At 35.0% G+C, this 21921-nt stretch overlaps 1 protein-coding gene and 1 pseudogene across 10 annotated transcripts in view; both read left to right on the plus strand.

The window, feature by feature from the left end:
• Positions 1 to 13331, plus strand: part of POLK (DNA polymerase kappa) — a 71554-nt gene extending 58223 nt beyond the window's left edge. For all 9 annotated transcript variants that reach the window (XM_081286423.1, XM_081286419.1, XM_081286424.1 and 6 more), the window contains 5 exons: positions 3807 to 3903; positions 6141 to 6312; positions 8219 to 9136; positions 11021 to 11057; positions 11236 to 13331. In XM_081286423.1, the coding sequence (XP_081142549.1) occupies positions 3807 to 3903; positions 6141 to 6312; positions 8219 to 9136; positions 11021 to 11057; positions 11236 to 11320 (1309 nt within the window). In that variant the 3' untranslated portion in view covers positions 11321 to 13331. The remainder of the gene's footprint in view (positions 1 to 3806; positions 3904 to 6140; positions 6313 to 8218; positions 9137 to 11020; positions 11058 to 11235) is intronic.
• A 7010-nt stretch (positions 13332 to 20341) lies between these two features.
• Positions 20342 to 21902, plus strand: LOC308656642 (large ribosomal subunit protein uL4-like; annotated as a pseudogene). The gene is made up of 3 exons: positions 20342 to 20531; positions 20889 to 21188; positions 21648 to 21902. The product of its transcript is annotated as a large ribosomal subunit protein uL4-like (transcript).
• Positions 21903 to 21921: the final 19 nt, after the last annotated feature.

Here is a 21921-nt window from a genome sequence, read left to right on the forward strand (position 1 = left end):
AGAGCAATAGTAACAAAAACAGCATGGTACTGGTACCAAAACAGGTGGGTGGACCAATGGTACAGAATAGAGGACACAGTAACCAATCCACAAAACTACAACTATCTTATATTTGATAAAGGGGCTAAAAGCATGCAATGGAGGAAGGATAGCATCTTCAACAAATGGTGCTGGGAAAACTGGAAATCCATTTGCATCAAAATGAAACTGAATCCCTTTCTCTCGCCATGCACAAAAGTCAACTCAAAATGGATCAAGGAGCTTGATATTAAATCAGAGACACGGCGTCTGATAGAAGAAAAAGTTGGCTATGATCTACATACTGTGGGGTCGGGCTCCAAATTCCTCAATAGGACACCCATAGCGCAAGAGTTAACAACTAGAATCAACAAAGGGGACTTACTCAAATTAAAAAGTTTTTTCTCAGCAAAAGAAACAATAAGAGAGATAAACAGGGAGCCTACATCCTGGGAACAAATCTTTACTCCACACACTTCAGATAGAGCCCTAATATCCAGAGTATACAAAGAACTCAAAAAATTAGACAATAAGATAACAAATAACCCAATCAACAAATGGGCCAAGGACCTGAACAGACACTTCTCAGAGGAGGACATACAATCAATCAATAAGTACATGAAAAAAATGCTCACCATCGCTAGCAGTCAGAGAAATGCAAATCAAAACCACCCTAAGATACCATCTCACTCCAGTAAGATTGGCAGCCATTATGAAGTCCAACAACAAGTGCTGGAGAGGATGCGGGGAAAAGGGTACACTTGTTCATTGCTGGTGGGACTGCAAATTGGTGCAACCAATTTGGAAAGCAGTATGGAGATTTCTTGGAAAGCTGGGAATGGAACCACCATTTGACCCAGCTATTCCCCTTCTCGGTCTATTCCCTAAAGACCTAATAAGAGCATGCTACAGGGACACTGCTACATTGATGTTCATAGCAGCACAATTCACGATAGCAAGATTGTGGAACCAACCTAGATGCCCTTCAATAGATGAATGGATAAAAAAAATGAGGCATTTATACACAATGGAGTATTACTCTGCATTAAAAAATGACAAAATCATAGAATTTGGAGGGAAATGGATGGCATTAGAGCAGATTATGCTAAGTGAAGCTAGCCAATCCTTAAAAAACAAATGCCAAATGACTTTTTTGATATAAGGGGAGTAACCAAGGACAGGGTAGGGATGAAGAGCTTGAGAAGAAGATTAACATTAAACAGGGACGAGAGGTGGGAGGGAAAGGGAGTGAGAAGGGAAATCGCATGGAAATGGAAGGTGATCCTCAGGGTTATACAAAATTACATATAAGAGGAAAGGAGGGGTAAGAGAAGAATAATACAAGTGGAAGAAATGATTTACAGTAGAGGGGGTAGAGAGAGAAAAGGGGAGAGGAGCAGAGGGGAGGGGAGGGGGGATAGTAGAGAATAGGATAGACAGCAGAATACATCAGACACTAGAATGGCAATATGTAAATCAATGGAAGTGTAACTGATGTGATACAGCAATCTGTATACAGGGTAAAAATGGGAGTTCATAACCCACTTGAATCAAACTGTGAAATATGATATATTAAGAACTATGTAATGTTTTGAACGACCAACAATAAAAAAAAAAATTTTAAAAAAAGTCTCTCAATTATTTCCTCAAAGCAGCAAGCTGTCACAGGCATTTAAGAACCACTGACCTAGTAGAAGGTTGGATTTGTATTTCACATGTTATTTCTGACCAAAAAATCTGAATGAATTTTATAAAACAACATACTCAATAAATGGCTTTGATAAAAATTGCTGTTTTAGGTTGTGATTTACATAAAAGCAATCTGAGAGAGAGAACACATTCATCCAAAATGTGATTATATGAGTAATGTTGTACAGTTTAAAAATATTTCTTTTGTACTTTGTTACTAAGAAAATTATTGGTATGTGGGAATATATTCTCCAGTTTTGTTTCTGAAAACTCTCCTTGGCTTTTTTTTTTTTTTTTAAGGTGCTGGGGATTGAACCCAGTGCCTTATGCATGCGAGTCAAGCACTCTACCATCTGAGCTATATCCCCAGCCCCTCTTCTTGGCTTTTTAAAAAACTGTATTAGAACATCAAATTTGTTATAGGATTGGGGAGAGGGAAATTGTAATTCACAATCACACATAAAAACCTAACTTCTCTAATATGTAAAGAACTCATATAATCAATAAGAAGCATCAGTGTGCCAAATATCTAATTAGTTAAGAGAAAGGGAAACAAAAAATGACAGGCTATATGAAAATATTCCCATTCTCATTTATAATTAAAGAAGAACAAAGTTCTCTGAGATGGCATTATTCACTGATCCAAGTAACACATCTTTAGGGACCAGTATTTGACCTACAACAAAGGGTAAGAAATTTGGTAATATCTATCAAAATCACAGATGAATTGTTATATCTTTGAATTAGAATGTTATGCTGCCATATAAAATGAGGATACTAATTTCTCATTGGTAACACCAAGATAAATTGAGAAAAGCAAGGTGCTAAATAATGTATGTAATATTCTATTTATATAAAAAAGGGTAAAATTATTGCTTGTTTGCTAATATGTACATATTAGCCTAATGTTTTTGTGGTTGTTGTTTGTTTGTTTCTGTAACCACATACCTGAAGCTATATAACTTTTGAAGAAAAGAGGTTCATTTAGCCTGGAGGTTCAAAGGTAAAGGCCTACATCTGCTGATGGCCTTCTTATAGCTCCAAGGCAGTGTAAGGCAAACACATAGCAAAAGATAGAGCCATGTTATGTGTTTCTTCTAGTGACTCTCCCTCTCCTTATAAAGCCACCAGTATTCAATCATGAGGGCTTCCACACCCATATGACCTTGTCTAATTCTAATCACCTCCTCTAAACACCATAGTTGATGGTTTGCACCCTTTTACTATCTCACACTAGGGATTAAATTTCAACACATGAACCCTTGGGAGATATATTCAATTGAATATTTCTGGAATTCATATGAATAAGAAGCCAGAAAAGTTGGTTGCTACTAGGGAAGAGTACTGAGTAGCTGGGGATAGTCTTAGAATTGGGGATGCTACTGAATCACCATTTGCTCAGGGTTTTGTTCTCACTGCTCTGATCTCTCTTTAATGTCTGACTCTTTAATGTTAATATTATCTATTTCAATATCTTTTTGAAGATATTCAGTTTTGCATTTATTCTTACCAGCCCTCCATTTCCACTTATCTACTAGATAAGTAGATAAGTACCTGGGTACTGAGCCAACCCATTAAATCTACTTAAAGACATCTTTGTCCAGAGCTAGGCACAGTGGTATACGCCTGTAATTCGAATGACTTAGGGGGCTGAGGCAGGAGGACTGCAAGTCTGAGGCCAGCCTTATCAACTTAGCGAGACCCTGTCTCAAAATAAAAAAAGGGGAGGAAAAAGAAAGAAAGAAAAGGATATTCTGTCCAGAAAATTCATGTGCAGTATGATGTTCTCATCTGTGTTTTCTTAAAATAGTCTTCTGTAGCAGAATCTATATACATATATACCTGACTGAACGTATTAATATTATAGAACAAGAGTACAAAATTGCTTCTTAGCAAATCAATTTACCTATCTATATGGTTTTTTATTATTTATATAGATTGTAGGTGTTTCTACTTAATTGTGTCTTAGTTCATATGAAAACTATTTGTACAGCAGAATATATAAAGTAATTCTAGACCATTTAAATATACTATATCATTTCAAAATTATTTTGAGTTAACAGTTTGCTTTGTGCACCAAATCATTGTTGTTTCTCTAGGACCTTCAGTGAAATAAGTAAAGCAGAAGAACAGTACAGCTTGTGCCAAGAACTTTGCAGTGAACTCGCGCAAGATCTCCATAAAGAAAAGCTTAAGGTACTTTATTTTAATGTGGTGTTCTAGTTTTTAAAATTTTTAATGATGCTACTTGAAACAAGTTAGATTACCCATTTCTTAAAGCTCAATACAAAGTAGTTAATGTTGGAACAGAATATTCTGTCCCCAACAATTAGAGACAAATTTAGTCTGACCCATATCTGAGGTCTACAATGAGATCATTCTATGAAAAAGAAACTTGTGATGCTGGAATGCTTCCAGTATCATTATACACGACTTTATACTACCTCCAGAGTACTTTGAGAGTATATTGGCCTTAGAAAGGCAAAGAAGAATTTCCCCCAGAATTGTACTCACATATTATAAATGCCTTTCCAATTAGCCTTTAATATTTTTCTCACATAAACAATGACCTTCTAGAATAATAGGCATTTTGTTTCAAGACTTTAATCCAGGTTGTTTACTTGGGGTGTGTGTGGGGGAGCCTGGAATGCTTTGAACTTTCTGTTTTTTAATCTTTTCTCACAACAATCCATGTTTAGTATTTCCCAACAATCTCAAACCAGGAGTGGAGTTGTTCTAAAGTAATAGAAAAATATTAAAAAGTTATTACAAAAAAACTGGAATATCTGAGGAGCCTTTTTCTTATAAGCTTCTCTTTTGATGATATAACAGAGTTCTTCTTAAAAATATATTTTAAATAAACTTTTAATTTTAGAAAAATTTTAGATTCACAGAAAAGTTACAAAAAGAATATAGAGAAGGAGCTGTGGCTCAGCAGTAGTGCACTTGTCTAGCATGTGTGAGGCACTGGGTTCAATTCTCAGCACCACATATAAATTAAAAATAAATAAACAGCTAAAAATAAAAATAAAAAAAATAAAAATAAATAAAAAATAAAAAAATGATAAAAAATATAGAGATTTCCAGTGTAATCTTCATTCAGTTTCCTCAATTATTAACATTTTATGTTAACATAGTACATTTGTCAAAACTAAGCAAGTGACATTAGCACATTATTTTAAATAAACTCTAAATTTTATTTGGATTTTGCTCATTTTTCTGTTAATCACCTCTCTGTTCCAGGATTCAATTTAGGGAACTATGTTGCATTTATGTCTTCCTAGTCTCCTCTGGTCTGTCACAGTTTCCCAGTCTATCCTCTTTTTTCATGACTTTGAAAATCCAATCTGGGTTTGTTTGGTGGTTTTGTTTTTTAATAATTAGATAAGGATATAAGTTTTTAGAAAGAGTATCACAAAGATGAAATGCCCTTATTGTATCCTGCCAGGTGGTATATAGTTGTCATATGACATCATGGGTGACTCTGGATTTTATCAGTTGGTTAAGGTGGTGATTGCTATGCTTCTCCACTATGAAATTACTGCTTTTTTCCTTTGAAAATGAATTAGTAAGTCTTAACTCACCCTCAAATGAAGGAGAATTAAGTTAAACCTCCAGGAATACTAAAATACGCACAATATAAAATTTACAATTTTTGCCATTTGTCAGTGTTTGGTTCAGTGGCATTAAGTACATTCACTTTGTTGTGCATACATCCCCACCATCCATTATCATTCTCAGATGAAACTCTATACCCGAAGACACTAACTGCACAGGGAGTTTTTACACATAAATTATTAAATATAGTATTTGGCATGTACTAGGCACACAGTAAATGTGAGCTTTCAGTAACACTTTTTAAATGAGGATCTTTTATAAAAAAAAATTTCATGCCTTTTTAGAAATTGAATTAACTAAAATTCAATAAGAAAAAAAATGATCAGTTAACTTTCCCTTTATATAAGGGTATCTTATAAAAATTAAGTTGGGTATGGGAATAATAGTTACTATCTAGAAAAGAATTTTCATATTATGTATAGATTTTAATTATTTCTTGTGATAGTTGTTATTATCATGTTTTATAAAAATTTGTTATACTTCCACATTCTTACATGTACATAAAAGACATTTCTTAACTTAGGGGGTTTTTTGGGGGGCCGGTTCTGGGATTGAACTCAGACATTCAACCACTGAGCTACATCCTCAACCCTATTTTGTATTTTATTTAGAGACAGGATCTCACTGAGTTGCTTAGGGCTTTGCTGAGTTGCTGAGGCTAGCTTTGAACTCAAGATCCTCCTGTCTCAGCCTCTGAAGCTGCTGGGATTACAGGCATGCACTACCATGTCCCACCCATTTCTGGATTTTTCTAACCTGTAAATAACTTTTTTATAATAGAAAGCCTATATAATGATATATTCTATATGTTATAGGGTAGAACTGTTACCATTAAACTGAAGAATGTGAATTTTGAAGTAAAAACTCGTGCATCTACAGTTTCATCTGTTGTTTCTACTGCGGAAGAAATATTTGCCATCGCTAAGGAGTTGCTAAGGACAGAAATTGATGCGGATTTTCCACGTCCCTTGAGATTAAGACTTATGGGTATGTTTTTTTTTTTTTTCTTAAATCTATTAGATTTCCCCCAAAAAATTCTCACCTCTATTTTGTTTCTTAAACCTGACTATAAAGTACTTTCTGTGCTGCTGCCATTTATTGGAACCTGATGCATGTAAAGCCATGATTATTGGTTTGATTCCATTTTGAACCAATTGAAGTGTTTCTTATTATGTACTGGAATAACGTGGACAAGAAAGGTTTCAAAATTCAAACCTATTCAGATATTAGAAAACAGATTCACTGCATAGTAAGTATATTATGTAATACTCCTTTGGGAGTCTGGATCAGTGCCCCATGATGAAATAACATTAATAAACAAAAATATATTCACATACAATAAGGACTCTTAATTAAACTTCACATTAATTTAGGCATCATTTATCACTTGTTGCTTACAATTTTCAGAACTTTTTGGATTTCAGAATTACAAATAAAGGATTGAAACACCATGAAATCACATCTCCAGCCATTATATGATAAAAACAAATAGACCATGTTTCCAAAGTGAATTATGTGAAAGAATGTGTATGGATAAGCAGTACAAATGTCCACTTTACTAGAGTGGCTCATGAGCCATACTTTCATATAAAAGATAGCATACCCTGAATCAAAATAACGAATGTTCATTAAAAGAGCCAAATAACAAGTTATCTATAGATGCTTTATTCATAGTTGCCTAAAGATGTCCTTCAGTTGATGGATAAATAAATTAGGGAATAATCCAGACAGTGAAATAATATTCTGTACATAAAAGAAATAAGCTATTTAATGATACATGCTTGTATAAAGGAAAGTAAATAAGCATGCCTGTAATCCCAGCAGCTTGGAAGGCTGAGGCAGGAGGAACACAAGTTCAAAGCCAGCCTTAGCAACTTAGTGAAGCCCTAAGCAACTCAGCAAGACCCTGTCTCTAAATAAAATATTAAAAAGGGGCTGAGGATGTGGCTCAGAGGCAAAGCACCCCTGGGTTCAAGCCCCAATACAAAAAAAAAAAAAAAAAGCTATCAAGCAGTGAAAAGATATGCAGGAAACTTACAGGCATACTGTTGGTAAAAGAAGCCAGTCTATAAAGGTTCCGTACCAGATAATTCCAGCTGCATAATATTTTGGAAAAGATAAAACCAAACAACAAAATATTAGTGGTTTTCTAAGGTTAGACAGAAGGGATAGATGGATAGGCAGAACACAAAGGAATAGAAGGGCAATTAAACTATTCTGTGATTTATAATAGCGAAGATATGACATTAGAAATTTTTCTAAACCCATAGAATGTACAATGCCACGAGTGTGAACTCTAATGTCATATCAATGTAGGTTCATCATTTGTAACAAATGTTCAACTTTGGTGTAGGATGTGGATAGCAGGAGAGGCTGTACATGAATAGCGGCAGAGGATATATGAGAATTCTCTGTACCTTTTGCTAAATTTTGCTGTGAACCTAAAACTGCTCCAAAAAAAAAAAAAAAATCCTTAAAAAAACAAAAAAAGCTAAAGGGTCTGGGTAGTTGATTTCAATTTGTTGTTTTGTATTGAATGCCATTATATGTCAGATATTAATTGAAAGTTCTGTCTTCATGTGAACTGCAATAGATTGCTAATATTTAATGATACATGCTTGTATAAAGGAAAGTAAATTTCCACTCATAGTATCAGCTTTGAAAACAGATCCTTTAGTTAAAAGAATATTGGGCTAGGGAAATAGCTCTGTGGTACAGTACATACTTAGCAAACACAAGGCCACACACACAAAAGGAAATATATACAGCCTTGCTTATTATTTCTCTGTAATCAACCTTTTATGTAGATGTCGCAACAGTATTATGTAAAATGTTTTTAATATACCTGTTGGCTTTGTTGAATTTGGAATTAATTGTGATTGGTTTAATTTAGGTGTTCGGATATCTGGTTTTCCCAATGAAGAAGACAAGAAACACCAACAAAGGAGCATCATTGGCTTCTTACAGGCTGGAAACCAAGCCCTGTCAGTCACTGAGTGTATGCTAGAGAAAACAGACAAAGATCAGTTTGTAAAACCTCTAGAAACATCTCATAAGAAGAGTTTCTTTGATAAAAAACGATCAGAAAGGAAATGGAGCCACCAGGACACATCTAAATGTGAAACTATAGTTAAAGAAAGTTTACAGATATCACAACCATTCCAAGTTTTAAAGAAGAAGACAAGTGAGAATTTTAAAACATCAGATAATTCAGATAACTTTCAGATATTTACCTGTCCTGTTTGCTTTAGGGAACAAAGAAGCATCAGTCTGGAAGCCTTTAATAAACATGTAGATGTGTGTCTTGATGGACCTTCAATTAGGGAGAACTCAAAAATGAATTCTTCAAATGCTTCCTCTACTGAAGTTAACCTGAAAGAAATCACAAAACATTCTTTTTTACTTTGTGAAAAGCAATATTATGAAACTCATCAGAAAAATGTAGAAATCACTTCAGTAGATTGTGTAAATTTGGTAGAAACTAGAAATAATTCATCTAAAGCAGGAAGTGTAGACACTGAGCACAGCAAGGAGGAGTGTTCTAGTCTTCCAAGCAAGTCTTGTCTTGTTTCATTGGAAAATCAAGATGCTGAGTTACTAAGTAGACAAGAACCACTCCAACCTTGTGTGTATCAAGTGACAGCAGGCCAAGCGCTAGTTTGTCCAGTTTGTAATCTAGAACAAAAAACTTCAGATCTTACGCTGTTCAATGTGCACGTGGATGTTTGCTTAAATAAAGGTATTATCCAAGAACTGAAGAATGATAAAATTTATCCTCTTAACCAACCCAAAGATAGCTCCAGAAGTACTGGTGAGTTTGTAGTCAATTGAAAGAATTTGATTTTCTAGGAATATGTAAGATTGTTCATTCTGAACACATATTATTAAAAGGGTAGTTTGTATATGCTGCCAGCCAGGAAAAAGTTACCTGACCATAGATTAGCATTAAACCCATTGACTCCCAAATTTTCAATAACCTGAATATTGTAACAGAATTGATACAGGTGCATTAAAATAGTTTGAAAATTATAATCTAGAGCTTATATGCATCATATTAACATTCTGTTATTATTATACCCTTTAGTATAATTATATTTAATATGATTATATTTTATATAGCATAATAGTTATAACTTATATAATTTATATGTAATATAATTATACGTCAATATATAATTCTATTATTATATAATTATAATATTACATTATTATATAATTCTAAGAATAATTGTTTTTAAAGCTATTGGTTTGAGTTAACCCATTTTGTCCTAACAGAAGTGGAATACTTATACAAAAATTAAATATAGTATATATAATTATATAGTATATAATTAAGAATATATGTTATATGTAAATAATTATATTCATAATATATTTATTAGTGCATTATATTTATACATAATAGTGGCATTCATTTTGACACTCATAAATTCATATAACATAATGTACTCTGTATTTCAATCCCTCATACTTTCCCTTTCCTCCTCCCTACCCTTATCCCCTTCCTCTACTCTATTTAATCTTCCTACTGTTTTGTTTTTTTTTAATTGGTTTGTTATAGTTGTATATAAAAGTAGAATTCATTGCAATATGTTCACACGGGCACATAGCATAATTTACTCAACTTCATTTGTAATTCCTCCCCTTTCCCATCTCTTCCCCTCCATTCCTTTCCTCTATTCATCTGTTCTCCCTTCTATTTTCTTGAGATCCCCCAAGAGAGAAAACATTCGACCCTTGATTTTTTGAGTCTGGCTTATTTCACTTATCATAATGTTCTACAGTTCTATCCATTTATGAGCAAATGACAATTTCATTCTTCTTTATGGTTGAGTAAAACTCTATTGTGTATATATGCCATGTTTTATCTGTTCACTGTTGACAGGCACCTAGGCTGGTTCCATAACTTCTCTGTTGTGAATTGTACTGCTGTACACATTGGTGTGCATATATCACTACAGTATGTTAATTTTACTCCTCTGAATAAATACTAAGGAGTTGGGATAGCTGGGTTATATGATGGTTACAATCCTAGCCTTTATAGGAATCTCCACACTGTTTTCCAAAGTGGTTGTACTAATTTTCAGCCCACTAACAATGCTGTTAAGTGTATCTTTTTTCCCACATCTTCATCAGCAATTATTGCTATTTGTATTGTTGATATTGCCATTCTAACTGGGGTGAGATGAAATTTCAAGGTAGTTTTGATTTGCATTTACCTGATTGTTAAGGATGTTGAATATCTTCGAATGTGTGTGTTGGCCAGTGGGTTAACTGAAATCAATAGCTTCTGAATTTAGGAAAAACTTCAATTTGGACTTTATTTAGCATATAATGAACTCAAGTCATCTAATAAAAAAAAAAAATTCCTTCAAAGAACATTTGCCAAAGTATGGTGGCAAATCATACATATATTTTTATATATTTACATAGTTAAGATATCTCTTAACTTGTTTTTGGTAGTGCTAACTACCAAATTCCAAAAATGATATTAAGCATAATGCTAATAAAACTAAGTAAATTATGAAGACATGCTATAAAGCTAGTTTCTGTTATGTAAAATATGAACTATATAGTACCAATAAAATTTTTAGTATCTTTAATCAGTCAGCTTTAACATTTTAAATTTTTACACAGATTTTCAATTATTTTATGTATTCCATTATGGAATTTCTTGACTTTCTTCCCTCTATAGGTAGCTCAAACAGAGTACAGAAGACTAGAACAAAAAGGTATGACTAATTTGAACTTTAATAAAGCTAGCTGTAAAACCATTATGTTTTGGGGGTCAAATTTAAAGGATGTCAGAATTATAAGTCAACAAGTAACATTTTAGAAGTTATTTGAAAAATTATTTTTAAAAATCTCTTCCTGTATTTTAATTGTGTGTATGTGTGTGTTTCATTTCAGGGTAGGACTAACCGCAAAGTACCCAGCATCAAAGAAAATAAAACCGAACAATCCCAGATACACTCTTGATATATTTTTTAAATGAACATTGAATATTTTATCATCAATTTTAATTGACACTTCTTATTTTGTAATAAATGAAATTATTCTTTCTCATTTTAACTTCATAGATTCATGTAGTGAAGGCAAGTACAATAATTCCTCCCAAATGATGTTTCCTTTTCTAAGAATTTAGAATATAGGTTAATTTATTTTTGTATTTATTTTAATTTTTTGGTACCAGGAATTGAACTTTGAGTACTCTACCACTGAGGCACATCTCCAGCCATATTTTGTATTTTATTTAGAGACAGGGTCTCACTGAGCTGCTTAGTGTCTCACTGGCTTTGAACTCTGGATCCTCCTGCCTCAGCCTCCTGAGCCACTGGGATTAGAGGCGTGCACCACTGCACCCAGCTTCTTTATACCTTTTTTATAACAGTGAGAATTCCATTTCTGTTACACATCAATTGGAAATCATTCCTGTAAAAAAAAATTTTAAAAGGAAAAGTAAGAAATGAGATCAGAAAGTGATTTACTGTCTTTTTCCTTCCTCTTTTTTCAGTACTGGGGTTTGAAACCAGGGGCATTCCACCATAGAGCTATATCCCCAGTCCTTTTTTATGTCTTTTTTGAGAATGTCTCACTAAGTCTTATTAAGTGGCAGAGGCTGGCCTGAAACCTTTGATCTTCCTGCCTCAGCCTTCTGAGTCATTGGAAATACAGGTGTACACCTCCATGCCTGGCTTCTTTATTACTTTTCTAGTAAATATAAAAAGCATATTTAATGATAATGGATCTTAGAGATTCATAAACCTATTTTAGCCTAAGAATTTTTCAGCACTTAACCACTTTATAGGCATTGAACTGCTATGTTTGATCTTATATCTTCAGGTACTTCATGAGCATTCATAATTAAAATTTATCATCAGTTCTATGAAGAATATTAGCTTAACAGCATGAACGATTTTGTTAACTTCAGGAAAATAATATCACCATGGTGTGATAGAAGGATTTTTACTTAAAATATTGTTTCTTTATTTTTTCTTTTTAAAATTCTTTATCTTGTGAATAAGCACTTGCTTCACTTTAAAAAATATTTGATATAATATCCAATGTAGTTTTTTTTCTAATGTAGGACTCTTATTATTATTTTTTGAAGTACTCTACTACTATGCTACATCCCCAACCCTTTTATAGGACTTTTTTTTCCTCCTTTGGGTGCTGAGGACTGAACCAAGGGGTACTTTACCACTGAGTTACATCTTCAGTTCTTTTTATTTTTTATTTTGAGGTAGGGTCTTGCTGAGTGGCTTAGGACCTCCCTAAATTGATGATTCTCCTGCCTCAGTCTACCAAGTTGTTGGGATTACAGGCATGTGCCATCATGCCCAGTTCTAATATAGGACTTTTAAATGGCAGTATTTTATTCCTTGGCAGTTAATGTTTTCACTTTCCACAGATTTGTTTAAAAAAAAACAGATAAGTTATTTTCATTCTACAAGAGAAAAACAAGCTCTGTTCTGTTTTCTATCACATTTTTATTAATATTTGTAAAAGACAACTTAATAGTAGTTAGGTTAAGTAGTTACTCCAAATACTTTTTTTTTCCCAAATACGTTTTTACTATCAATTAATTCTTATCAAAAAACAGTTACAGGACATGTCTAAATGTTAAAAAAAAATTACAGGGAGGGAGGTTAGGGAGGATGGGTGCATGGAGGGCAGGAAAGATGGTGGAATGAGATGGACATCATTACCCTATGTACATGTATGACTGCACATATGGTGTGATGCTACACTGTGTACAACCAGAGAATGTAAACTTGTGCTGAATTGTATACAGTGAACCAAAATGCATTCTGCTGTAATATATACCTAATTTCAATAAATAAATAAATACAGGGCTGGGGCTATATAGCTTAGGGGTAGAGTGCTTGCCTCAAAATGTGTGAGGCATTGGGTTCAATCCTCAGCACCACATAAAAATAAATAAACAAAATAAAGATATTATGTCCATTAAAAAACAAATTACATAATTGAATCATAAAATGGAAGCCATTTCTGTAGTGCTTTAAGGAGCTGAATCTTTTTTCCTCACATTATTGTTTGCTTCTCATATTTTAGTTCATTATCTAAATATACAAGGAAATAATATTGGAGAAGCCTTTGACTAAAGTGGTAACTTCACTTTTAATTGCTGATTGTTTAAAATTAGGCTTAGTGATTATTAGCCTGCCAGCCTCATACCTGATGTTGTCATACACCATGGCACATACAAAGTTGTAGCATTATGATTCTTGATTGTGTGATTTCCATATGTTAATAATCTACAAAGTTAAATTCAAATGAAATTGGTTTAATATGTTGAAAAGTAGAAACATCGTATTTAATTGTTTTCTATCTTGCCTGAAATATTTTTATTGTTTTCAGCATCAAGTACTAAATTATTTTCATTCAGATGATCTAATTAATTGAATGCTAATATGTGGTAATATTTAATACTAATTAAAATGAAATTTTAAAAGTTTAATTGATTTGTGTTATGATTTTCATAAGCCTCCTGTGTTTCTGCAGAACTTCTTAAAGGTAAAATGAATTGTGAGAGCTGTATCCTAATCAGTACATCCTAATTTGAATGGACTGATAGGCAATTATAAATGAGTGGGCATGGCTACAAAAGGTGGGTCACTGAGGATGTGCCCTGGATGGGTTGTTGTTCCTGCAGTCCCTTCCTTTTCCCCCTCCTTCTCTTTCTTTCCACTGCCTAACCCCACCAGGAACTTAAGCAGCTTTCCTCCACTGGGTCCTTCCCCCATGATGTGCTGCCTCACTTTGGGTTCAGGACTGAGACCTCTGAAACCATGAGCCCCAAATAAATTTTTGTTTCTCTAAGTTGTTATTGTTGGGTATTTTGGTCACAGTGACACAAAAACTGACTAAAACAATCTGTTAGCTAGTTGAGATGGTTTCCTTACTTTGCTACTCTTCTCTCCCTCTGGTGATTCCACTCTTATTTTTTCTGCCTGGAATTCTCTACATCCTTTACTATCTGTTTTGCTAATTCATCAGCCCGTTCCCTTTTTATTATAATTTTGGTTTGGAGCATTTTTAGAAGGGATAGCAAAACTATAAGGAATAATAATAAATACCCATAATCTTATTTAGAGGGTCAAAATATGAAGAACCACTTGGGAGACCTGCAACATATGTTACTGGGTATAAAAAAAAAAAGCAAAACACTATCTGGGAAGTTAAATTATTATAAAACAGAAAGAAAGAGGAGACAGTTAATAGAAATTTAGACAAAAGACTTTAAATGACACTTCATGGAAAGGAAATTCAAATGACCAGAAACATGAAAACATTGTCAGCCATATTTGTCATCTAGAAATGAAACATAAAACTACAAAGGGGTAAACAATTCAATGACACCAAATTTTAATGATAATGTAAACTCTTTGAAAATAATCACTTTGAGTGCTAATTTCTGACCCAACCCCAATTGGAATTCCACAGTAAAGAATGAGGAGTGGGGATGGGGCTGTAGCTCAGTGGTAGATCACTTGCCTCACATCCCTGAGGGATTGGGTTCCATCCTCAGCACCACATAAAAATAAATAAAGATATTGAAAAAAAAAAAAAGAATGAGGAGTGGGGTCTGTTACCTCTCCTTGAATGGTTTGAAAGGTACATGGTTTTTAAAGTTCTCTAAGCCACATACCTAAGTGAAAGTGAATCTCCCTTGTCATACTTTGAATTAGTTCCATCAGCTACTCAAATTATGGACCTTTTGTTCAAATATTTGTTTTAAGTAATACAGTTTTTCAAAATGTGGTGTAAGAGTATTTTTTGCCTACACATTGTATATAGTTAATAAGGACACTAAACTGGCAGACCCTTCCTCTGACATAGTAGTAAAACTTATTATATAATTTATGAATAAAGTAAACTAAATCCAAATTATTTACAGAATTTCCAAAAATCACAGACAGTAAGAACCAATTGCCTCTGTGCCAGAGATTTACTATTATTAGGGGGAAATAACAATTCCAACAGCAAGTAATGAGGTCTGACTACTCATACCTCAGTGCTTAGAAGCGTGGTCCCTACCTGACTGAAGTGTAGGGAGGGGACCAAGTTACCATGCTGAAGTACACTGACTCCTTTTGTGATAGTTGCTTAGCTTCCCATTGGGTGTCCCAGAGAGGCTTTCTGGGTGGGTCTGAGGATGTGCCCAGGATGGGTTGTTGTTCCTGCAGCCCCTTATTTTCCCACTTACTTCTCTTTCTTTCCGCTTCCTGACCCCACCAGGAACTAAGCAGCTTTGCTTCATGGGTCCTTCCCCCAGGATGTGCTGCCTCACCTTGGGCTTAGAGCAATAGAGTTGGCTCTCTGGACTGAGACCTCTGAAACCAAGAGCCCCAAATAAACTGCAGCTCAGGAGTTCCTGTACAGGATAGTTCCCAGACACTTGAAGAATGAATTCTCTGGGGCTGGTGTTGTAGCTCAGTGGCAGAGCACTTGCCTTGCATGCATGAGGCCCTGGGTTTGGTCCTCAATACCACATAAAAAATAAATAAGTAAAAATAAAGATATTGTGTCCATCTGCAACTAAAAAAAAATAAAATAAAATGAAGGACAAATTCTGAAAGACCTATGAGCAAATGGTGCTGAATGGGTTTTTTTAAAGCCACAGTCTTAGTCAAAGGATTATTAAATGATGAATTTTAAATTCAAAACAAAACCCCTCATGGTTTTTCTTAGAAATTGGCAAGTAGAACCTAAACTTGATATAGAAGAGCAAAAGCCCAAGAATAAAAAAGTAGAACAGTCCCTTTTAGATATCAATTATATAATAATTAGTATCATTTTAATAGAGTGTTATTGGCATGAAAAGAGACATTTTAAATAACAGTATAAAAAGTATTGACTTAACCAGAAGAATGAGAAATTATACTCATGTATGACATGTCAAAATGCAGTCTACTATCATATATAACTAATTAGAACAAATTAAAAAAAAATAAAAGGATTGACTAAAATAAATGGTCTTTGTATGAGGAAAAATAATCTGTAGAGGAAAAATAAATTTGATCCATTCCTTTCTGTGTCAGTAGTCCCCAAGGCTATGTTCAGGTTTAACCTCATTAGAAAAGACTAACAGAACTCAGAAGTTGTAATACTTGTGGTAAGATTTGTAGCAGTGAAAAGATAACAAAATCACCAAAGAGAGGAGTAGGGCCAAGTCCAGGAGAAACCAGGCTCAAGTGTCCAGGTGTCTCCTAATGGAGTCATATGAGACATACTTCATGAGATAATACATGCAAAATATCACCAACCAGGGAAGCTTGCCCAAAAGTGGTGTCCACAGTTTTTACTGGAAGTCAGTGACATAGGCATGCATCACCCATGTAACTGACCTTAGTCCTGAGCCATCCAGAGATCTAATGATACCTCCTGGCCCAGGACCTCAGGCTTCAAAAACATTCATTTGCCATAAGTCATAACTTTAATATGAACTTTCTCATCGACTACTACAATATGGCTATTGTATTACAATGTTCTTACCAGGCTGGGTAGCTGAAGGGCTAAGAGACCATCTCTCAAGATGATCAAGGACCAATACTGAAGAGAGCTCCTTTGAGTAACCTGAGCCTTTTGCATTAACCCTTTTTCATGCACTTACAAAATGTCAGTTAATTAGAATTGTATTAGAATGAAGTATAAAAAAGATAAGGATCGCTTAGGGGTAGCTTTTTTCTGCTTCGTTTTTAAAATGCAGAGAAATTTCAAACCCAAAACATGATTGGGGGATCTCAGGTAAAGATGATAGTCTATGTATTTGCAATACATCATTATTAGTATATAATGCAATAAATGGCATAAATAAGGCCTAATGTGATTGTGTGCATGTGTATAATACCCTCTTCAATGGAATTCAAAGACCCCTTTTAGTATCAGTCTTTGTATTATTCCTGTAACCTTTAGTTATACATTTTACCTTAAATTTATGTGATAGGAATAAGCATTGTAAGAAGTATTTAAATCCAAATTATTCCGTCAGAAGTGCTTTCACTTGAAAGGTAGTGTGGGAATTGCATGTTTTTAGGTCATAGCTAACAATGAGCTGTGAAATGCATGGCAGGGTCACAGGTTTACTTTAAGTACTGCCAAAGCAGATGAGTAAATAACTTGTAGCAGATAATCTGTAGAAAAACATTAGTACACAGACCTTGAGAGTAAGCAAGTAGAAACAAAAGGAGCTAATTAGGGCAAGGCATGAAGAAAGAAAGACTAATGGAACTAACTCTTGACAGAGTCCAGTGAGGTCCTTGAGAGGGCTCTCTGCTTGAGCCTTACTTGACCTTTACCTTACTTTCACTTTCTCATCTAATAAAGTTCTCTTGCATGGCTTTTCGTGTCTGACTTTAAATTTTCTTTCATTGGAACACAAGAGTCTGTTTCAGCTCCCCTCTCTCCTGTGACATATTGACTGTATCGAAGAAGGAACCTTCAATAAGAGATTTTAGTATCCACATTATTACTGCCAGCCACGTTAGAGTTTAAGAAGGAAATTTGGCATTAAGTATAATGTTTATGTAAAAGGGCTGGAAGTTAGTCAAGGGAGTACAGCGATTAATAGGAGATACTTTTATTGCCCTCATTTTAAAATGTCTATTTGAAACTAGTTATCTTTTAACTCATCCCCTTATTTCCATCTCTACCTTTGTCAGTCCCAAAGCTATTACTGAATTCTAACTTGCAGTTTCTTTTAGAGTATCCAGTTCTTTCTGTTGTTTTTGTCAAACCCTTGTAATTCATTTCTCAGTTTTTCCTTCTCCATGATATGTACTTTTTTATAGATTAGCAGTAAAAAAAATGCTTTTATAATATCATTTGAGTTTTTTATGACTTTAATTTTATTCAGTACCTCATGCATGCTAGGCAAACGCTCTACCACTGAGCTACAACCACAGGCCTTCACTTGAGTTTTAAAAAATTGAAAATATCTCTCTCAAGAGAAGGACCCCCTCCAGCGAGAAGAAGGGAGTGATTTTTAGTATATGATTATTTCTGTGATATAAATACTCCCACACTGACAGATCCTATCACAAGCTATGTGATGTTAACCAGCTCACTATAGTCCTCCAAGTTTAACCATCAACTCTTACAAACCAATGAAAGCTGGCTTCCCATGTATCATTGTTCATGATGCACTCCAAATACTGGATTGGTATTCAGGGCCAGTCACTCTGCATAGCTTGTAGTTTCCTGAATAGACCAAGCCATTTTTCCCTTTGACTCTTCTCTGCTCCTTCTGCCCAGACTGTGCTTCCTGAATGCTCTTTTACCCTGCCACCATGTACAACTCCCCATCTTTCAACTCAGCCCAAGGGCTTCCTTCACAATAGTGTCCCTTGTCCTCTGGAAAATCTCATCAAGTCACCTCTCTGTGTTCCCATTTCTCATTTTCTCTTTATGAAGGCCCCGAAACGTTCTTTGCTGTGGTTTTCTATGTAGGTCTCTTCCTACTGCAGGCCCATCTTTCATTTATTTATGAAATTCAGGTATGAATTATGTAGCCTGGCACAAAATAAATGTCAACAATCACAAATGAATGAATAGTGGCGCCTATTACTACCTGATTTTCTCTGGGAAAATAGAGTGGTGGTTGACTTAAGTAGCTGTATTCAAACTGCACCCTAAGGGACAGACATTCCAGAAAGACAGAATTGCATTATTTTTCCTGTTATTATATAATGCCTGTTTTTAATAAATGTTTTACTACTATATCCTTTTAGAGTGTCTTGAGAGATTTTAAACAAGGACTCAATTATGACTATTAAGCTAGAGCTAAAAAAAAAAAAAAAATTTGTTTTTGAGAAAATACTCCAGTTGGAAAACTATACCTGCAGCTGGTAGCTGAATTTTGTTTTAAAAAAGTAATGTTCCATTTTGAATAACTGATATATATTAACATGATTAGTGCTGGTAGGATTTTAATGAACTTCACAGTGGTGGTTTATTTCCCTAGAGTAAAAACTGTTCTTTCTTATATAATTAAGGAATACTCACTTTTGCTTTGTAATACATAACTGAATTATAAGTTAAAGAAATCCTGAAATGATTTTAAATATGGTGAATAGTACTGAAAACAATTTCATTTATTAAATAAACCATAATACTGAGCTGTTCCCCTTACAAGTGTGAGGCTATTTATGACAATCTTCAATTAATAACTGATACAGTCAGTAGAAAGTTGAGGGAGTTAAAGAATCTAGAGGCAGATGGTAGCAACCCTTCTAGCCTCAGTCTCTAGACTATTATCTAATAATAAATAATAATTTATTATTATTTCACAATCTTATCACACACATGCAAAAAGAGACAGAGTCCAGAGGTAGGGGAGAGGGATAGAGCCCTAAATCAGAGACAAAAAATGGTGGGTCAATTCTGGGGTCAAATCTACTTCTGTTTAATGAGAGCTAAAATTTTTTTCACTCCTAGAACATGCTACACTTCCAATTTGGCCAATGTTTCATTTTCTTTTTTTTTTTATAATCCATTCATCAGACATACTGCTTAGGAGCTAGGGATTCAGGGCAGAAATCTTGGTTTTCCTTCAGTGTTTCTACTTTTCTGTCATATTATTAGAGCTTTTCTCCCTGCTGCGAGTCTTGGCTGGATTTCCCCCTGATTCCAGGGCAAGAAGGGAAGGATGGAAAGTTTAGGACACAAAATATACAGGGGAGGAATCCATGAGAGGCAGAGATCCAAAGGCTTCTGTTTTTGGAGGGAACCAGGTTGCGTGGGACCTGGTGACCACCTTGAGGCTGCACAAGGGTACACCTGGAAGCAACCTAGGAGAACACATGGGTTCTCAAAGAGACCGGCTTTCCTTGGATCTTAGAAAACTTGGAATCTGCCAAAAATGGAAAACTTTGAGTCTAAGAACAAGGTGTATGCTTGACCCCTGATATCAGTGGACTCCAAAAAAGGTAAGTCATCTTGCAAAAATGTTACTTTGCCTACTGTGTTCAAGTCTCCAATTTTGCTAGAGACTATGGACTTTGTTCACATCAACTTGTGTAAAAACAATAGACAGCCCTATACTGTCAGTGAACTAGCAGGTCATCAGACCAGTGTTGAGTCTTGGGGTTCTGACAGAACTATGAAATTCCCAGAGTTTGAGGAGGCAGGACCTACCATTCTGGCCATGGTGCCTTTGGAAACATATACAGAGGAGGCCACATGTTTGAACCAACCAAAACTCGGCATTATCAGCACAGTAGAGTAAACACAACCCAAGAGTGATATGCCATCTCCTCTGCCTTGGCTGCCTCAGCCTTACCAGTTCTGGTTATATCTAAAGGTCATCAAGTTGAGGAATTTCCTGGACGTTCTTTGGTAGTTCAAGATAAAATTAAAGGTTACAGGGGCTGGGATTGTGGCTCAGAGGTAGAGCGCTCCCCTAGCATGGGCGGGACCCGGGTTCGATCCTCAGCACCACATAAAAACAAAGGCATTGTGTTGTGTCCACCTACACCTAAAAAAAATTTTAAAAAACATTAAAGGTTACAAGTAGATCAAGGAGACTGTTCTTCTTAAAGTCTGGAATAATTTAAGGAAGTTCTATGCCTCTCAGCCAGTGAGAGCTGTCAAGGGCAAAATGAGAAACCATCACCATATTCAGCGCAGGAGGCCCTGTATCATCTGTAATGCAGACAGTGCTATCTATCATCAAGGCCTTCAGAAACATTCCTGGAATTATTCTACTCAATGTAAGCAAACTGAACATTTTGAAACTTGCTCCTGGTGGGTATGTGGGATGTTTCTGCATTTGGACCAAAAGTGCTTTTGGAAGTTAGATATAACCGTATGGCACTTGGCATAAGGCTGCTTCCCTGGAAAGGGAGAGAAAAGGGAAATTGCATGGAAATGAAGGGAGACCCTCATTGCTATACAAAATTACATATAAGAGGTTGTGAGGGGAATGGGAAAATAAACAAGGAGAGAAATGAATTACAGTAGATGGGGTAGAGAGAGAAGATGGGAGGGGAGGGGAGGGGGGATAGTAGGGGATAGGAAAGGTAGCAGAATACAACAGTTACTAATAGGGCATTATGTAAAATTGTGGATGTGTAACCGATGTGATTCTGCAATCTGCATTTGGGGTAAAATTGGGGGTTCATAACCCACTTCAATCTAATGTATGAAATATAATATGTCAAGAGCTTTGTAATGTTGTGAACAACCAATTAAAAAAAAGAAAAAAAAAGAAATAAAGCAACTCCTAAAACTGAAAACAAACTGAATAAACAAACCCTAGTAGTCAAAGTAGATAATAAAAATATGAGGAAAAAAAAAAGAGTAAGTATAATCTCCCTTTGTACAACATGATCAATACAGACGTTAGCAGAATCTTGAAAAGTCCAAAGGTCCAAACAGCCCTCAGGGCACAATATTAAGACCATTCACCACAGAGTCCTGAAAATGAATCCATTGAAAAACCTGAGGATCAGGTTGTAACTAAACCCACAAGCAAAGATCAGGTGCTGGAACACCATTCTTGCCAGGCCAAGAATTACAAAATTGAGGTGGATAAAGCAGCAGCAGCCAAGTGAAATGAGAAGGGGACTGTGG

This window comes from Spermophilus citellus, assembly GCF_964194105.1.
Source record: "Spermophilus citellus genome assembly, chromosome: 1".
Lineage (NCBI taxonomy): Eukaryota > Metazoa > Chordata > Mammalia > Rodentia > Sciuridae > Spermophilus > Spermophilus citellus.